The sequence below is a fragment of the Amblyraja radiata genome, chromosome 4 (genome assembly GCF_010909765.2).
Source record: "Amblyraja radiata isolate CabotCenter1 chromosome 4, sAmbRad1.1.pri, whole genome shotgun sequence".
NCBI classification, from domain to species: Eukaryota; Metazoa; Chordata; class Chondrichthyes; order Rajiformes; family Rajidae; genus Amblyraja; species Amblyraja radiata.
This window is the reverse complement of record NC_045959.1, coordinates 106268201-106283646: the sequence shown is the minus strand read 5'-3', so window position 1 is coordinate 106283646 and position 15446 is coordinate 106268201. Positions and strand designations below refer to the sequence as shown.

The window sequence follows — 15446 nt, the reverse complement described above, 5'->3', positions numbered from 1 at the left end:
GAGTCTACCGTGGGAACTTTTTAACTCAGCGGGCAGGCAGCAGCATATTGTCAATTATTAACCCTCCCGCGCAATATGCCCTCACCTTCTCTTTTATGAATGGGGACTTAGTTCCCCTTTCTTCGCTGACCGACCGGAGGTTCCGCTGTCACCTCTGCGGGCCGCCCTCGGTGAACGTTTTCAAGGACCTTTCTTCAAGGACCGAAAAAATGGCCGCTATTCGGAGGTTTTCGTTATTTGGATCTTCGGATAAAAGGTTGTGCACCTGTATGTAATTTATAGAGGTAAGCAGATTGACCAAGAGAGCATCATAGGGCATTTTTATCTACCTAGTAAATATAGAGTTTGTGAACTAGAACATTTTAAGTAAGTAAGTAAGTTCATTGGCCAAGTATTCACATACAAGGAATTTGCCTTGGTGCTCCGCCCACAAGTAACAACATGACATAGTGACAGTTACGAATGACTCCGAAAACACTAAATATTAATAATAATAAAACATTAATGATAAAACACCATTGATCAAGCATTTATTATTTGAATTGGCCATTTTTAAAACAGTCCTTTTGAGTAAAGAAATAAAATAATCCTTCAATGTTTATTCTGTAATTTTGATGGAGTATAAATATTGCTTTCAATCCCCACTGAAAAATGTCTGGGGCTAAACGAAAGCTATATTACCTTAAAGTTATGCCTTGCGCTTTCTAAATGGGTAATTAAATATTAAAACATTAATATTAGAGACAAGATACAATGCAAATATTTTTTTTTGTGATCTTCTACAGTGGAATTAACTTTTGTTTTTATCATTTGCAGGTTGTGAAAAGAAATTTAAATCCCACTTGGAAACCGTATAAAATTCCCTTGCAGACACTTTGTAACAGTGATCTGAGGAAGCCAATCAAGGTATTTTTCACTTGTACCGACCAATGCATGTATGCTTTTGAAAGATTAACTTGAACTTTATATTCTTCACTGAACAGTATAACGATACTAGACTTTAGTGATACAGAGGAGAATCAGGCCCTTTGGCCTACCGAGTCCAAGCTGAGCAACGATCACCTTGTACACTTGTGATATCCTACATACTAGGGGCAATTTACTCTTTTTTACCGAAGTCAATTAACCTCTTTGGAGTTTGGGAGGAAACCGGAGCACTCAGAAAAAATCTACGCAGTCATAGGGAGAATGGACAAACTCCGTACAGACAGCACCCGTTGTCAGGATTGAACCCAGGTCTCTGTTAGGCAGGGGTCGGCAACCTTGTTCTGCATAGGGGCCGGGACACATGTCTGTGAGCGGATGGCGGGCCAAATCTATCACGTGTACACATGGATCCCGCCCCGGATGGCAGGCATCAAATCACGTGCTCACAGAAGGTAGACAATAATGCTGGAGAAACTCAGCGGGTGAGGCAGCCTCATGCTGAGTTTCTCCAGCATTTTTGTCTACCTTCGATTTTTCCAGCATCTGCAGTTCTTTCTTAAACGTGTTTACAGAAGTTGCGCGGCCGTGCTGGCGGCTTTGCGCAGGATGCGGTACAGCCAGAGCTCGGCCGCTGCTCGGGGCGCCCGGCGGGCGGGATGATTACGGGGACCGCAGGTTGGGTTACGGCCCGCAGGTTGCCGACCCCTGCTGTAAGGCAACAACTCTGCCGCTGCATCACTGCGCCACCCCTGCATCTTATTTTAATGTTTGTTCTTTTGTTTTGTGATCCATGATTAGTGCGGGTGTCAGGGGTTATGGGGAGAAGGCAGGAGAATGGGGTTAAGAGGGAAAGATAGACCAGCCGTGATTGAATGGCGGAGTAGACGTGGCCTAATTCTGCTCCTATCACTTATGAACTTATGCTTTGCTGACAAAGTTAGCATTTATTGTCTGAACGGAATGGTTTGCTAGATGATTTTAGATGGCACATTAGAGTCAACCACTTTGGGCCCGACCAGATTAAACATTCTTTCTGCAAGGCATGAATGAACAAAATAGGTTTTTATAGTAATTTAGGTTGTTAAAGGTCACATAGAGTCATATAGCACAGAAGCAGGCCCTTCGGCCCAACTTGTCCATGCTGACCAAGTTGCCCCACCTAAGATAGTCCCACCTGTCTGCGTTTGGCCCATATCCCTCTAAACATTTCCTAACAATATACCTGTCCGTGCCTTTTAAATGCAGTTATAGTACCTGTTACTTATTGAAGTGGCCAATAATTGACTGGACTTGAGCAAATATGCACAAGCATATAAGTTTGACGTGTAAGATCTCTGAGCGGTTCCACTCTTTCTTTCACAGGTTCTTATTCCTTTTGCTTCCTGTTACGCAAGTGACTGAGAAATAGAAACTTATTTATTTTTGCTCGTTAAAGGTAAACAGCCATACCTGAAACATCACCCTTCCTTTCCCCCAGAGATGTTGCCTGTCCTGTCGACTTCCTCCTGCATTTTGTGTCCATCTTCGGTGTAAACCAACATCTACAGTTCCTTCCTGCACATGGCATGTGCACGTTGGCAATCAACTCGATAAGTCTTGAAACCTTTTGGCAACACACCTTTCGGCACAGTGGCGCAGCTGGTACAGCTGCTGCCTCATAACACCAGAGACCTGGGTTCGATCCTGACCTCGGGTGCTGTCTGCGGGGAGTTTGCACGTTTTCTCTGCGACCTCGTGGGTTTTCTCCGGTTTCCTCCCACATCTCAAAGAAGTGTGGGTTTGTAGGTTAATTGGGCATTGGAAATTTCCGCTAATGTGTAGGGAGTGGACGTAAAAGTGGGATAACTTAGAACTAGCGTGAACAGGTGATCGATTATTTGGGTGGACAGGGTGGAGCAAAGGGCCTGATTCCGTGCTGTATCTTTCAATCATTCAATCAATCATTCTCATCTGGGGGATGGGGTTCGCACCTGTACATCTGTGGGAGATGATGGTGCAGGAAGGAACATGGACATATAATTCTGGAGTAACTCAGCGGGACAGGCAGCATCTCTGGAGAGAAGGAATAGGTGACGTGTCGAGTCGAGACTCTTCAGACGTGCAGGAACAAACTGCAGATGCTGGCTTAAACCGTAAACGCACAAAGCTGGAGTTACTCAGCGTGTCAGACAGCATCTCTGGAGGAAAGGAAGAGCTGACCCCTCACGAGAGATGTTGGTGCGGCTGTGACGTTGCCCTCGAAGGTAGACACAAAATGCTGGAGTAACTCGGGGAGACGGGCAGCATCTCTGGAGAGCATGAATGGGTGACGTTTCGTGTCGAGACCCTTCTTCAGACTGGTTCCGACCTTGTCCTGCTTGGAGAGGGGAATGTTTCATCTGTGGTTGCATTTCCTGCCGTGGCTGACTAGACCTGTCCTTGACAGACGGGCCCACCGTTTCCACAGATGAAGTTGTCTTTGGCCGTTGAATTGGGGAGCGTGCTGCTGTTGCCGTTGAACTTTGTGTGGCATCGTCGTTTGGCTTCCAGGGTCTTGCACCACATACTGTCATGGTGCTTCATACCCACCAGGAGGTCCTTTATCCACCTCCCCCGGTCCTCAGCAGCCACTACCCAGTTCCCATTCTCATCTAATGCTGCCCTTATTAATCAACATGTTACTTGTGTTCACAAGTACCATATAATATTGAATTTATTTTACTCCAGTTAAGTGGTTGAAAATATCATCCATTGGAATATAATCTCTGCAGTGAGACTTGAGCTGTGTTGTTTGTGATAAACCTGATGGTTAGTTTAGTCAATGCACACACATCTTGCACAGCAGATTTGTCGGAATAGATTGCACAGCATCTTTTTGCATAATGTATTAAAATAATGCATTGAAATTTTGTCCAAATCCCAGCAGGCAGAGAGCTTTTTAAAGTGCTCTTTAAAGCAAACTTCTCTTGATCTGAAATAAAAGCCTCAAGTATTGAAGTGTCAGCAAATTGGGTAGCAGTTGTGGAGAGAGATGCAGTTAATTTTTCAAGTCAGTGATCTCTACATCATCAGGAAGCTTCCACTAAAGGGCCATTAACCTGAAATATCTTAACTCTGTTACTCTTTCTAAGAGCTTGCAACTGAGGGCAGTGGAGGCCAAGTCACTGCATGGATTTAAGAGAGAGTTAGATAGAGCTCTAGGGGCTAGTGGAATCAAGGGATATGGGGAGAAGGCAGGCACGGGTTATTGATTGGGGACAATCAGCCATGATCACAATGAATGGCGGTGCTGGCTCGAAGGGTCGAATGGCCTCCTCCTGCACCTATTTTCTATGTTTCTATGTTTCTGTGTTACATTGGGCAGCACAGTGGAGCAGTGGGAGAGTTGCTGCCTTACAGCCGGGTTCGACCCTGAACTTGTCTGTACGGAGTTTGTACGTTCTCCCCGGGACCCGTGAGGGTTTTCTCCGAGATCTTCTGTTTCCTCCCACACTCCAAAGCGTACAGGCCTGTAGGTTAATTAGCTTGGTATAAATGTAAAATTGTCACTGGGGTGCGTAGGGTAGTGTTAATCGCAAGTGTGCGGAGATCGCAAGTCGGTGCGGGCTCGGTGGGCCGAGGGCCCTGTTTCTGCGCTGAAACTAAACTCAACTGAACTTATACACGTCAATTTACTCATGAAAGATTTATTTTCAGGTAACCTGCTACGACTATGACAACGACGGATCACACGATCTGATCGGGACGTTCGAGACCAATATGGAGACGTTGCAAGTAGCATCACATATCTCACCAGTAAGTTATTATCTAATAATACAGAAGAATTATGCTGTTTTATTCTATTCTTTGTAAACAAGAGGAAAATAAATCTATTATGTTACCTTTTGGAATACACAGGTTCATATGTTCTAGGAGAAAAGGAGTGGAGACACTTTTAAGAAGCCAGACAACATAATAAAGTTTAGCGGGCATTTAAATTACCGGTCGGTTTTCCTTGGTCCTGAAAACTCCAATGAGCCAATTAAAATGCCCGGTCAGCGAAGGAGATTGCCTACGGCTGCCCTCGACTGCCTGTAACTACATAGCGACCCCACTCCACTGCACTACGAGTTCAAAAGAACCATGCCGACCAATTTTTACTCGCGGAAATATTTGCAACATGCTGAAACATTTTCCTCGTCCAAACTGAGGCCGCGAGTATGCGGGAACTTCCATCGGGCATGAAGGAGAGTTCCAGTGACCTCATAGGACCTCCCAAGACCACGTGTCGACCATGCTGCGAGTTTGAGTCGAGGGCAAACTCTTCTAAACTCGCAGATTAGGTCGCCGCAGTGGGACAGCCCCTTAAGGCAGCAACTCTACCACTGCGCCACTTTGCCGAACGTTCTGTTGGAAGGAGAGTATTGTTCACAAACAAAGCCCAATCCTGCTCTATAGGAATATTTACAAATTTATTTAATCATAGAAACATATCAAAATGTAAAATTTCTCGGCACATTTTCCCCCACAGTATTTGTTCTCTTGTAAATGAGCAAAGAGAGAGAGAGAGTCAGTCTGGTTAAAACACTGTAACGGGCTGCTGCTGTGACTGGACTTTACCCACAGTAACAACTGAGTAGCTTCTGCCTATTTTGCTTTTGACCACGGCAACCTGCACGTGATCATGTTCCGCTGTTCCTAAGGAGCTTTGAAGCACTTAAAAGTGGAGTAACTCCAAATAATCTGCAGGAAAAAACATGCTAATTGGATTCCTTTCATTTTTAGTTGTAGAATAGGTTTCAATGTTCAAATTGAATTAGTCTAGTGTAAGTGACGTGGGATTTTTTTTTAATTCATTGAACTTTTATTTTGTTTGCTTATTATGTTATCTATTAAGTGCTGTGTTTACAAATCTAGTGCGGCTGCAAATAAGAATTTAATTGTTCCGCTTCGGTGCATATGACAATTAAACACTCATGACTTGAAGTATATATTTCTCTTGGGGTTTCTCTCACAGGCTGAATTTGAGTGTATTAATCCAAAGAAAAAACAGAAAAAGAGAAGTTACAAAAACTCTGGAATAGTGAGCTTCAAACTGTGTCAGGTGGGTGTCATTGAAGGACCTGTTTCCTGGTCTATTATTCCAAGACTCTAAATGAGTGTATTTTAATGTTACTGTATTTTTGCGATTATACCCAATTTGGCAAAGGGAACACTTAATAATTTCCATTATTATTTAAAAAAATTATGATACAGATAATTGCATAAAACTATTAAATGCTTTGAATTATATTACTCACAAGATAAGAAACTAATTGATGCTTTGAGTTATAAATCAATGAATTACAGCAATTTGTGACGTGCTAACGTTAATATTTTAATTATTAAATTTGCAGATTGTGAAAGAATATTCTTTTCTGGATTATATCATGGGTGGCTGTCAGATGAACTTCATTGTAAGTTTGACCACTGGGTGGCGCCGCAGTGGCTGCCTCGCCAACAGTCTGTCTCTTCCTTTTCTTCTTTGTTTTTTAAGTATGTGTTAAATGTATGTTTTAGTGTTCTTTGGCTTTGTTTTATGAGGAGGAGGGGGGGAGGGGGGGGAGTTGGGGGAAACATTTAAAAATCTCTTCCCTTGACGGAGATGCAAATTTTTCTCCGCGTCGTATCCCCGCCTGCACTGCGGCCTGACATCGTGGAGTTGGCGGTCCCTTTGTCGGGGATCGATCTCGAAGCTCCAACCACGGGAGCCTGCAGACTTAATATCGTGGAGCTCGCGGTCCCTTGGTTAGGGACCGACTTCGGGAGCTCCAACTACAGGAGCGTCGACCACTTTGATCGCGGGCGCTTAGATCGCCGGCTGCGGGAGCTTTGATCGCCCCGACTGCTGATGGTTTGACTGCCCCGACCGCGGGAGAATAAAGAGGGAAAACAGTTATTGCCTTCCATCACAGCGAGGAATGTGGAATCCGCTGTGGTGGATGTTTATGTTAACCTTTTATGTGGTTGTGTGTCTTGTTGCTTTTGCTAGCATGGTTGTATGGCAAATCAAATTTCACTGTACCTTAATTGGTACACACGACAATAAAATACCTTTGAACCTTTAAATTGTTCAGGCTGTAAAACAGATAAAAAACATTGAAGATTATTGTTCCTATTTGAATTAGAGCTTATTTTATTATCAGCACTGTTATTCTTTGATGAGTTTGTATTAATAAATGTTGAGTTTATTGTCACATGACAAAGGAGGTTATGGACAACAAAAGCAAAAGATAAGGCATATAACATTGCAAAGATTAGTGGGAAGCCAGAGGATTGGGATGTTTTGTAAAGAACAACAAAAGGTACCTGAAAGGACAATGAGGAGAGAAGAGATGAAGTACGAATGTAAGCTAGCCAATAATATAAAAGAGGAGAGCAAGAGTATCTACTGATATATAAAGAGTAAAAAAGAGGCAAGAGTGAACGTTAGGCCGCTGGAGAAAGGTGCAGGAGAAGTGATAACAGGAAAATGAAGAAATGGCAGAGGAATTGAATAACTTTTTTGCATCAGTCTTCACAGTGGAAGACACCAGCAGTGTGCCTGCAATCCTAGAGAGTCAGGGGGTGGAAGTTAGTGGAGTGGCGATTACTAAGGAGAAGGTGCTAGGAAAACCGAAAGGTCTGAGGGTGCATAAGTCACCAAGAATGGATGGACTGCACCCCAGGGATCTGAAGGAGTTCTGTTTAGTTGTATTTCAAGAATCACGAGAGTTAGGAGTGATTCCTGAAGATTGGAAAGTTGCGAATATCACCCCGCTGCACAAGAAGCGAGCAAAGCTGAAGTGCGGAAACTAGAGGGCGGTTAGCCTGATTTCGGTAGTTGGTAAGAATTTAGTCAATTATAAAGGATGAATGTTACGCAGTAATTAGAAGTTCACGATAAAATAGGCCGAAGTCAGCCTGGTTTTGTGAAGGGAAGATCTTGCTAGACGAATCTGCTGAACTTCTTTGAGGAAGTTAATAGTAGGACAGACAGAGGGGCGGCTGTAGATGTTGTTTACCTAGATTTTTAGAAGGCATTCGATAAGGTGCCGCATGTCAGGCTGCTAGGGAAGATGAGAGCCCATGGTATTAAAGGGAAGATACTAGCATGGATAGGGAATTGACTGTATGGCAGAAGGCAAAGAGTTGCAATAAAATACATTTTTTCAGGTTGGCTGCTGTAATGTATTCATACATATTCATGTATATGTTAATGAGTTCGTGTTCAATATAAGCAGGGAATGTTGGGTAATAAAGCTCTCTCTCCTGATCCAGGCAACCTGCGTGTAAGTTGTTATTCATTCTGCCGTCTGGAATATAAAGGGTCTGTCCCACTATACGTGTTTACCCAAGTGCTCTAATTGCTGGAAGTTTAAAAAAAAAAATCAAACTCGTGGTAAGTACGTAGCGGGTAAGTCGGAGCTCGGGACTTCTTTTAGCGGCTCGTAACGTTAAAGGCATGTACTCGGGAAACGCGGTAAGCTCGTGAAGTTTTTTCAACATGTTGAAAAATGTCCACAAGAGCCCCGAGTACCTACGAGCGGACATTACCGTAATTATCCGAGTTCGAATCAGGGGAAACTCGGGAGAACTCTTGAATTACCTCGTACAGTGGGACAGGCTCTTAACAAAATTGGCGATGAGGATAGGATAGAGTTTGTGAACTCATCCTTTAAATACAGTGCAGGACTGTTTTGCAACACGCAGTATTGTTTAACATTTTAAACAGTAAATACAGAGTTGTGTCGCAGTTGTTTGTGAGCTGGACACAATAGGCCGCAGATCCTTCTATGCAGGGGACTGTAGTTTAAAACAGCAGCTGTACAAATCGGCAAGTTTATTAGGCTATCACTATGTTGTGTCTACGTGGCAAAATGCTGTCCTTGGGATTGTATAAGATTTTGTTTTGTCCAGTTCCTCAAGCTGAATAGTTTTTGTACGGCTAAGTTATAGGTGAATTGTTACACCAGAACAGACAGGAAATCAGGGTTTTGAACGAACTTTTAAAAAAAAGAGAACAATACGATGGCAGCGTCCACGGGCTACATCGGAAACCTTGGCACTTTTGACAAGAGTAGAGATCCATTCAGCTCCTTTATGGAGAGAGCAAACATGTTTTTCATGGCAAACAACATACTGGAGATTAGTGGTGAAGGAGAGATAGTGACTGAAACAAATAAAGCTGTTTGCGAATGCATTAAAGCGATTCTGCTCATGGAGATCGGTCCTGAAGTGTACGGCACACTCGTGAATCTCCTTGCACTTCAACCCAAAGCCTCTGGAAATTACAGAAAGCTATAAATTCGGCACTGGAAACCAGAAGCAGAATGAGACAATCAATGAGTACATTGTTACCTTGAAAAACTTAAGTTTGCACTGTAGCGTTGAAACCTTTCTCGGACGTGCACTACGCAACAGATTTGTATGTGGTCTAGTGGATGAACGAATTCAGTCCAAACTCATGAACCCTCCAGATCTTACATTCGAGAAAGCAGCAAGATTGCTACAACAATGGAGATGGCATCAAAGAATGCTCGTGAGTTTCGTCCACCACAGACTGCAGTGGCCGTTTACAGTCACAAGGCAGGGCCTATGGCCAAACCAAGCGGCGCTAAACCAAAACCAAAGTGTGGCGGGGAGCCGAGTTCAGCCAGTTGTTATCGTTGCAACGGTAATCACTCATCCCAATTTTGTCAGTTCAAAATGGCCAAGTGCTATAACTGCTGGAAGGAAGGCCATATCGCCTCAGCATGTCGGGCCAAGCTTAAAGCAGGAAACCAACAATCTGCAGGAATAAAGCGACAACACCAGAAAGGAGTTCACAGTTTGAAGGTGAAATCAGATGGAAATGAACTTGGGTTGTACACCATTTATGCAACCAACATCGATAAGCCGACAACCAGCCAAGGCAAGGACTTTCGAACTAAACTGTTGATTAATGAACAGTTGTTTATTGTATTGTGATATGTGTATTGACACGGCAGCAGATTGATCGGTCACGAGCAAAGACCTGTACGAAACAAAGTTCCCATAGATACCAGTGTTTGAGAGTAAGGTCAAGATGAGAACTTACTCGGGTGAGGTTTTGGAGACATGTGGACAAATGAACTGTAAAGTTCAGCATAATGATCAGTCAGTAACACTGCCCATCATAATGGCCAGCTACAGAAATAAACTAACCCTCCTTGGAAAGGATTGGCTGAGCAGAATAGAGTTAGACTGGAAGAACATTTTTCAGCGTCGATTTGTCCAAATCACGTCTTGAAAACGTCATAAGCAAACATGCAAACATTTTTGCCGACAGTTACATGGGAATAACAGGGTACTCTGCACACATTCGACTTAAGCAAGATGTGAGACCTGTGTATTGTCGACCAAGACCTGTACCATATGCACTAAAGCAACAAGTGGAGGTAGAACTCAACAGGTTAGAGCGGAACAGAGTACTCGTGAAGACAGACCAGAGTAACTGGGCAACGCCAATTGTGGCTGTACCCAAGGCCGACAAAACTGTTCGACTATGTGGTGATTACAAAGTCACAATCAACCAAGCTGTTGATGACGAAAAATATCCGTTACCAACCTCGCAAGATCTGTACGCAGAACTTAGAGTCTTCACTAAACTGGATTTGTCTCACGCTTACACCCAACTCAATGTCGACAAGGAAAGTCAGCAGTACTTGACTATCAACACACATAAGGGCTTGTATTCATATACAAAGCTGCCCTATGTTGTGAAATCCTCCCCGAAAATGTTCCAGTCTGTCATGGACAAAATGTTACAAGGCATTCCGCACTGTGTGTGCAACCAGGATGACCTACTGTTATTCACAGAGGGCATGGAAGAACATCTGGAAATACTTGAGCAAGTTCTCACACGACTGAACTGCCACAATGTCAAACTGTGACAAAGTAAATGTGCATTTGCGCAGTCAGAGGTGATCTACCTTGGACTCAAAGTAGTCGCCAACAGACTTCGCCCTGCGAAGGCGAAAGTTGAAGCAATAGTGAATGCTCCAAAATCCAACAATGTGTCAGAGCTTCGATCATTCCTTGGGGTGGTGCAGTCCTATGCACCATTCCTTCCAGATTTAGCAACTGTCTATACGTCATCTGCTACAAAAAGAAATGGACGTGGGGGAAGGAACAGCAACGTGCATATGACATCTGCAAGGAAAACTTGACAAGTCACAAACTCCTTGCTCACTACGATACGACACGCGAGATGAAACTTGCTTGTGATGCTTCAAGTTATGGTGTAGGTGCAGTGATCTCCCACGTAATGAATGACGGACAGGAAAAGCATATTGCTTTTGCATCCCGCACCCTATCACCGAGTGAATGCAATTATGCACTGATAGAAAAGGAAGCACTCAGCATCGTGTTCGGAATCAAGAAATTCCATCAGTTTCTTCTCGGCCGACCATTCACCCTAGTGACTGATCACAAGCCACTACTAGTGATACTTGGTCCCAAGTCAGCTATACTTTCCATGGCAGTATCAAGGATGCAGCGCTGGGCAATGTTGCTGTCCCAGTATGACTACAAGGTGGAGTACTGAAGCTCCAAGTGCAACACAATTGCAGATGCTTTGTCCCGGTTGCCCCATGGGAACCTGGGGCAACCGGGACAGTGGGAAGTGAGAACTCTGACGTGGGAAGTGACGTGGGAAGTGACGTGGGAAGTGAGAACTCAATCTACATACTGCAAGTTGTAGATGATGAAATTGCAGCAGAAACAGAGAAAGACACTGTGCTGAAGTGGGTCTATGAACAGACATTGAATGGTTGGACTGAAATCGATAGTGGATTGAACTCAGTTTTAAACTCAGAGCTGAAGCCTTTCCATAATCGAAGCCATGAATTATCATGTGAGCAGCGATGCATTAAGTGGGGTTACAGAGTGGTTGTACCAGAGTCTTTGAGAAACAAAATTATGAATGAACTTCATGCCGAACATCCTGGCATAGTAAGCATGAAGTCAATTGCCAGAAGTTTTGTGTCTTGGCCTGGTATTGTCAGTGACATCGAGTCACTGGTGAGCAAATGTAAAACACACACTTGTTCCCTCATCCAGCCTCCAACAGGGCGGCGGAAAGGTGTGTTAGAGTTGTCAAAGATACTCTCAAGAAACAGGTTTTGCTGGGCAGTTCAAAGCTCAGCATGAAACATCGTTTGGCTAGTTTCTTGCTGAAGTGCAGAACCACACAACACACAACAACAGGTTACTCACCTGCAGAACTGTTGATGAAGAGAAGGCTAAGAATACGCCTAAGTCTAGTACAACCCAATTTGGCTTTGGGAGTTGAGCAAAAACAGTTAAGTCAAAAATGCCATTTTGATTCCCACAAAAAGGAGAGGTACTTCAAGCCAGATGAGCAGGTTCGTGTTCTCAGTCCTCCCAACAAGTCCAGTCAAGACAAATGGGATGTTGGGAAATTAGTGGAATTGTGTGGAACAAAAAGATACTTAGTTGTAGCTGGAGATAGGACCAAAAGTGTTCATGTTGATCAAATGATTCCAGCCAAAGATGAACCAAAAACTGAGCATGACGTCCTAATCCCTGTGTTTTTTTAAAAATCAGAAAGTGAGTTGGAAGAGACCACTGTGATAGAAACACAAAGTTCAGTTAGTACAGACAAAGAAACAGATTCCTCTGGTCAAAGTCAGGGTACTAAAACTGAGCCAAACAAGCCAACAGTTGAGTCCAAAGATCTTAGAGCAGAGCAAGAAGGTCCACTCCTGCTAAATCCAATAGACTGACGTGTAGTACGCACCGGAGCGTAACTTCCGCCATTTCAGTAAACCCGACCCGACTTCAGTTACGCCTCTCGCAGTGTAATGAGCGTTGCGGGGAACAGTTTGAGTGTTTTTAAATGTTTTAAATGTTTTTTAAAAATTTATTTTTAAATGCAGTAAAAACTCTCATCAATTTCCCCCATCACTATCAGCACTGCCTTGGTCGTTATTTGCTGAAGTCAGTGTGGGTGTGGAAACTTGCATAATTGTTAATCTGACTGGAAGCCAAATCTGACTGGACACACGTTAATACACATGAAAACGGCACATACCTTGTACAGGGAGGAACTGCAGATGCTGGTTTAAACTGAAGACAGACACAAAAGGCTGGAGTAAATCAGCGGATCAGGCAGCATCTCTGGAGAAAAGGAATAGGTGATATTTCGGGTCGACTTTTTCGATAGCTGCCATGACTCATTTGATGTCATCCTTCGTCCTGCTCCTAGTCTCGGCCTGCACGGACCTGCCGGACATGCTGCGCGTGTGTGTGTGTGTTCGTTTGGCGGAGTCTGAGGGGAGAAGTGCCGGCACCAAGAGCGAGCGAACGCGCGGACAGATGAACGAAAGCAACGATCATAGAGCGGAATAGGTAACGTTTCGGGTCGAGACCCTTCTTCAGACTGACAGTCAAGGGAAAGAGAAATGGGAGATATAGGCATATCTTCCATTCATTTGTCCTCAGCACCGTCTATATCTCTTGTTTCTCTTTCCCCTGACTCAGTCTGAAGAAGAGTCTCGACCCGAAATGTCACCTATTCCGCTCTACGATCTTTGCTTTCGTCTGGAATGCCACCCGACCCGCTGCATTTTGTGTCTATCCTTTAATCTCTCAGCCTGATATAACAGAATCTCCCTGACTTGACGCCATGACGGAAGCCGGCTACGGAAATGTCGCTGAAGATTACCCATCACCTACTACGGCTTTTTCGCGGAGTGAACCATCCTGCTCCACTCTATGATCTTTGGTTGAGTCACAATGAATGGCGGTGCTGACTCGAAGGGCCGAATGGCCTCCTGCACCTATTTTCTACGTTTCTATGAGTCAACACCTAAACCTGTTACACCTGTTACTGTCAGACGACCAGGCAGGACCAGTAAACCAGTAGTCAGATTAGGTTTGTAAATTAAATAACTCACTGCACAAGTGAAACAAAAATGTGTAAATATGTTAAAAAAAAATACTGGTTTAAATCAATTATCACAACAAAATTGTAACTGAGTACTTAGATTTAATACTTAAAAAAAGAGAGCGGTGTAATGTATTCATACATATTCATGTATATGTTAATGAGTTGGTGTTCTGCACAACACCAGCTGACGCTTCTAAGGCCGCCTGGGTCAAGACGAGATGGAGAGACCAGTGGAAGTCAGCGGAACCATCTAGGCTACACCATTACATCAACGTCCCTGGCCAGGACCTGCCCCGAAAGCAGTGGACAACCCTCAACCGCTTGAGGGCAGGCGTTGGACGCTATGGAGTAGCGATGAAGAGGTGGGGCCTCGTGGACAGCGAGCGCCTCCTGCGAGTGTGGGGACCCAACACAGACAGTGGAGCACATAGTCACCAGTTGCCCCAAACACCGGCCACCGAATGGTGAACGAGGTCTGATTAACCTGGACCATGACACGTTGGCCTGGCTCGCCTCAACGGAGCTGCAGGTCTAAAAGACATACGACAGAAGAAGAAGAAGAAGTTGGTGTGCAATATAAGCAGGGAATGTTGGTTAATAAAGCTCTCTCATGATCCAGGCAACTCGCGTGTAAGTTGTTATTCATTCTGTCATCCGGAATATAACAGCTGTCAGTGACTAGTGGAGTTCCGCAAGGATCAATGATGGGGCAGCTTCTCTTCACGTTGTATATTAGTGATTTGGATAAGGGGATTGAAGGCTTTGTGGCCAAGTTTGCAGATGATGCTAAGATAGGTTGAGGGTCAGGCACTGTTGAGGAAGCAAGGACTCTACAGAAGGACTTGAACAGATTTGATGAGTGGGCAGAGAAGTGGCAGCAGAAATTCAGTATAGCAAAGTGCGGAGTCATGCATTTTGGTAATAAGTATAAGTAGATTATTTTCTAAATGGAGAGTGAGTCCAGAAATCGGAGGTGCAAGGGGACAGTAGACAATAGACAATAGGTGCAGGAGTGGGCCATTCAGCCCTTGAGCCAGCACCGCCATTCAATATGATCATGGCTGATCATTCCCAATCAGTAACCCGTTCCTGCCTTCTCCCCATATCCCCTGACTCCGTTATGTTTAAGAGCCCTATCTAGTTCTCTCTTGAAAGTATCCAGAGAACCGGCCTCCACCGCCCTCTGAGGCAGAGAATTCCACAGACTCACAACTCTCTGTGTGAAAAAGTGTTTCCTCGTCTCTGTTCTAAATGGCTTACCCCTTATTCTTAAACTGTGGCCCCTGGCTCTGGACTCCCCCAACATCGGGAACATGTTTCCTGCCTCTAGCGTGCCCAAACCCTTAATAATCTTATATGTTTCAATAAGATCCCCTCGCATCCTTCTGAACTCCAGAGGACTTGGGAGTGCTGGTGCAGGACTCCCAAAAAAGTTAATTTGCAAGTCGAATAGGTAGTAAGGAAGGCAAATTCAATGCTAGCATTTATATCAAGAGGACTAGAATACAAGAGCAGAGATGTAATGCTGAGGCTCTTTCTGGCACTGGTCAGGCCGCATTTGGAGTACTGTGAGCAAATTTGGGCCCCGTATCTGCGGAAGGATGTGCTG

General features: G+C 44.2%; 1 protein-coding gene across 1 annotated transcript in view; it reads left to right on the top strand.

Moving 5' to 3' along the window:
• LOC116972456 (copine-3-like) overlaps window positions 1-15446 on the top strand; it is a 79200-nt gene that overhangs the window by 41942 nt on the left and 21812 nt on the right. The window contains exons 7-10 of the mRNA XM_033020177.1: window positions 817-906; window positions 4603-4701; window positions 5903-5989; window positions 6282-6341. Of these exons, the coding sequence (XP_032876068.1) occupies window positions 817-906; window positions 4603-4701; window positions 5903-5989; window positions 6282-6341 (336 nt within the window). The remainder of the gene's footprint in view (window positions 1-816; window positions 907-4602; window positions 4702-5902; window positions 5990-6281; window positions 6342-15446) is intronic.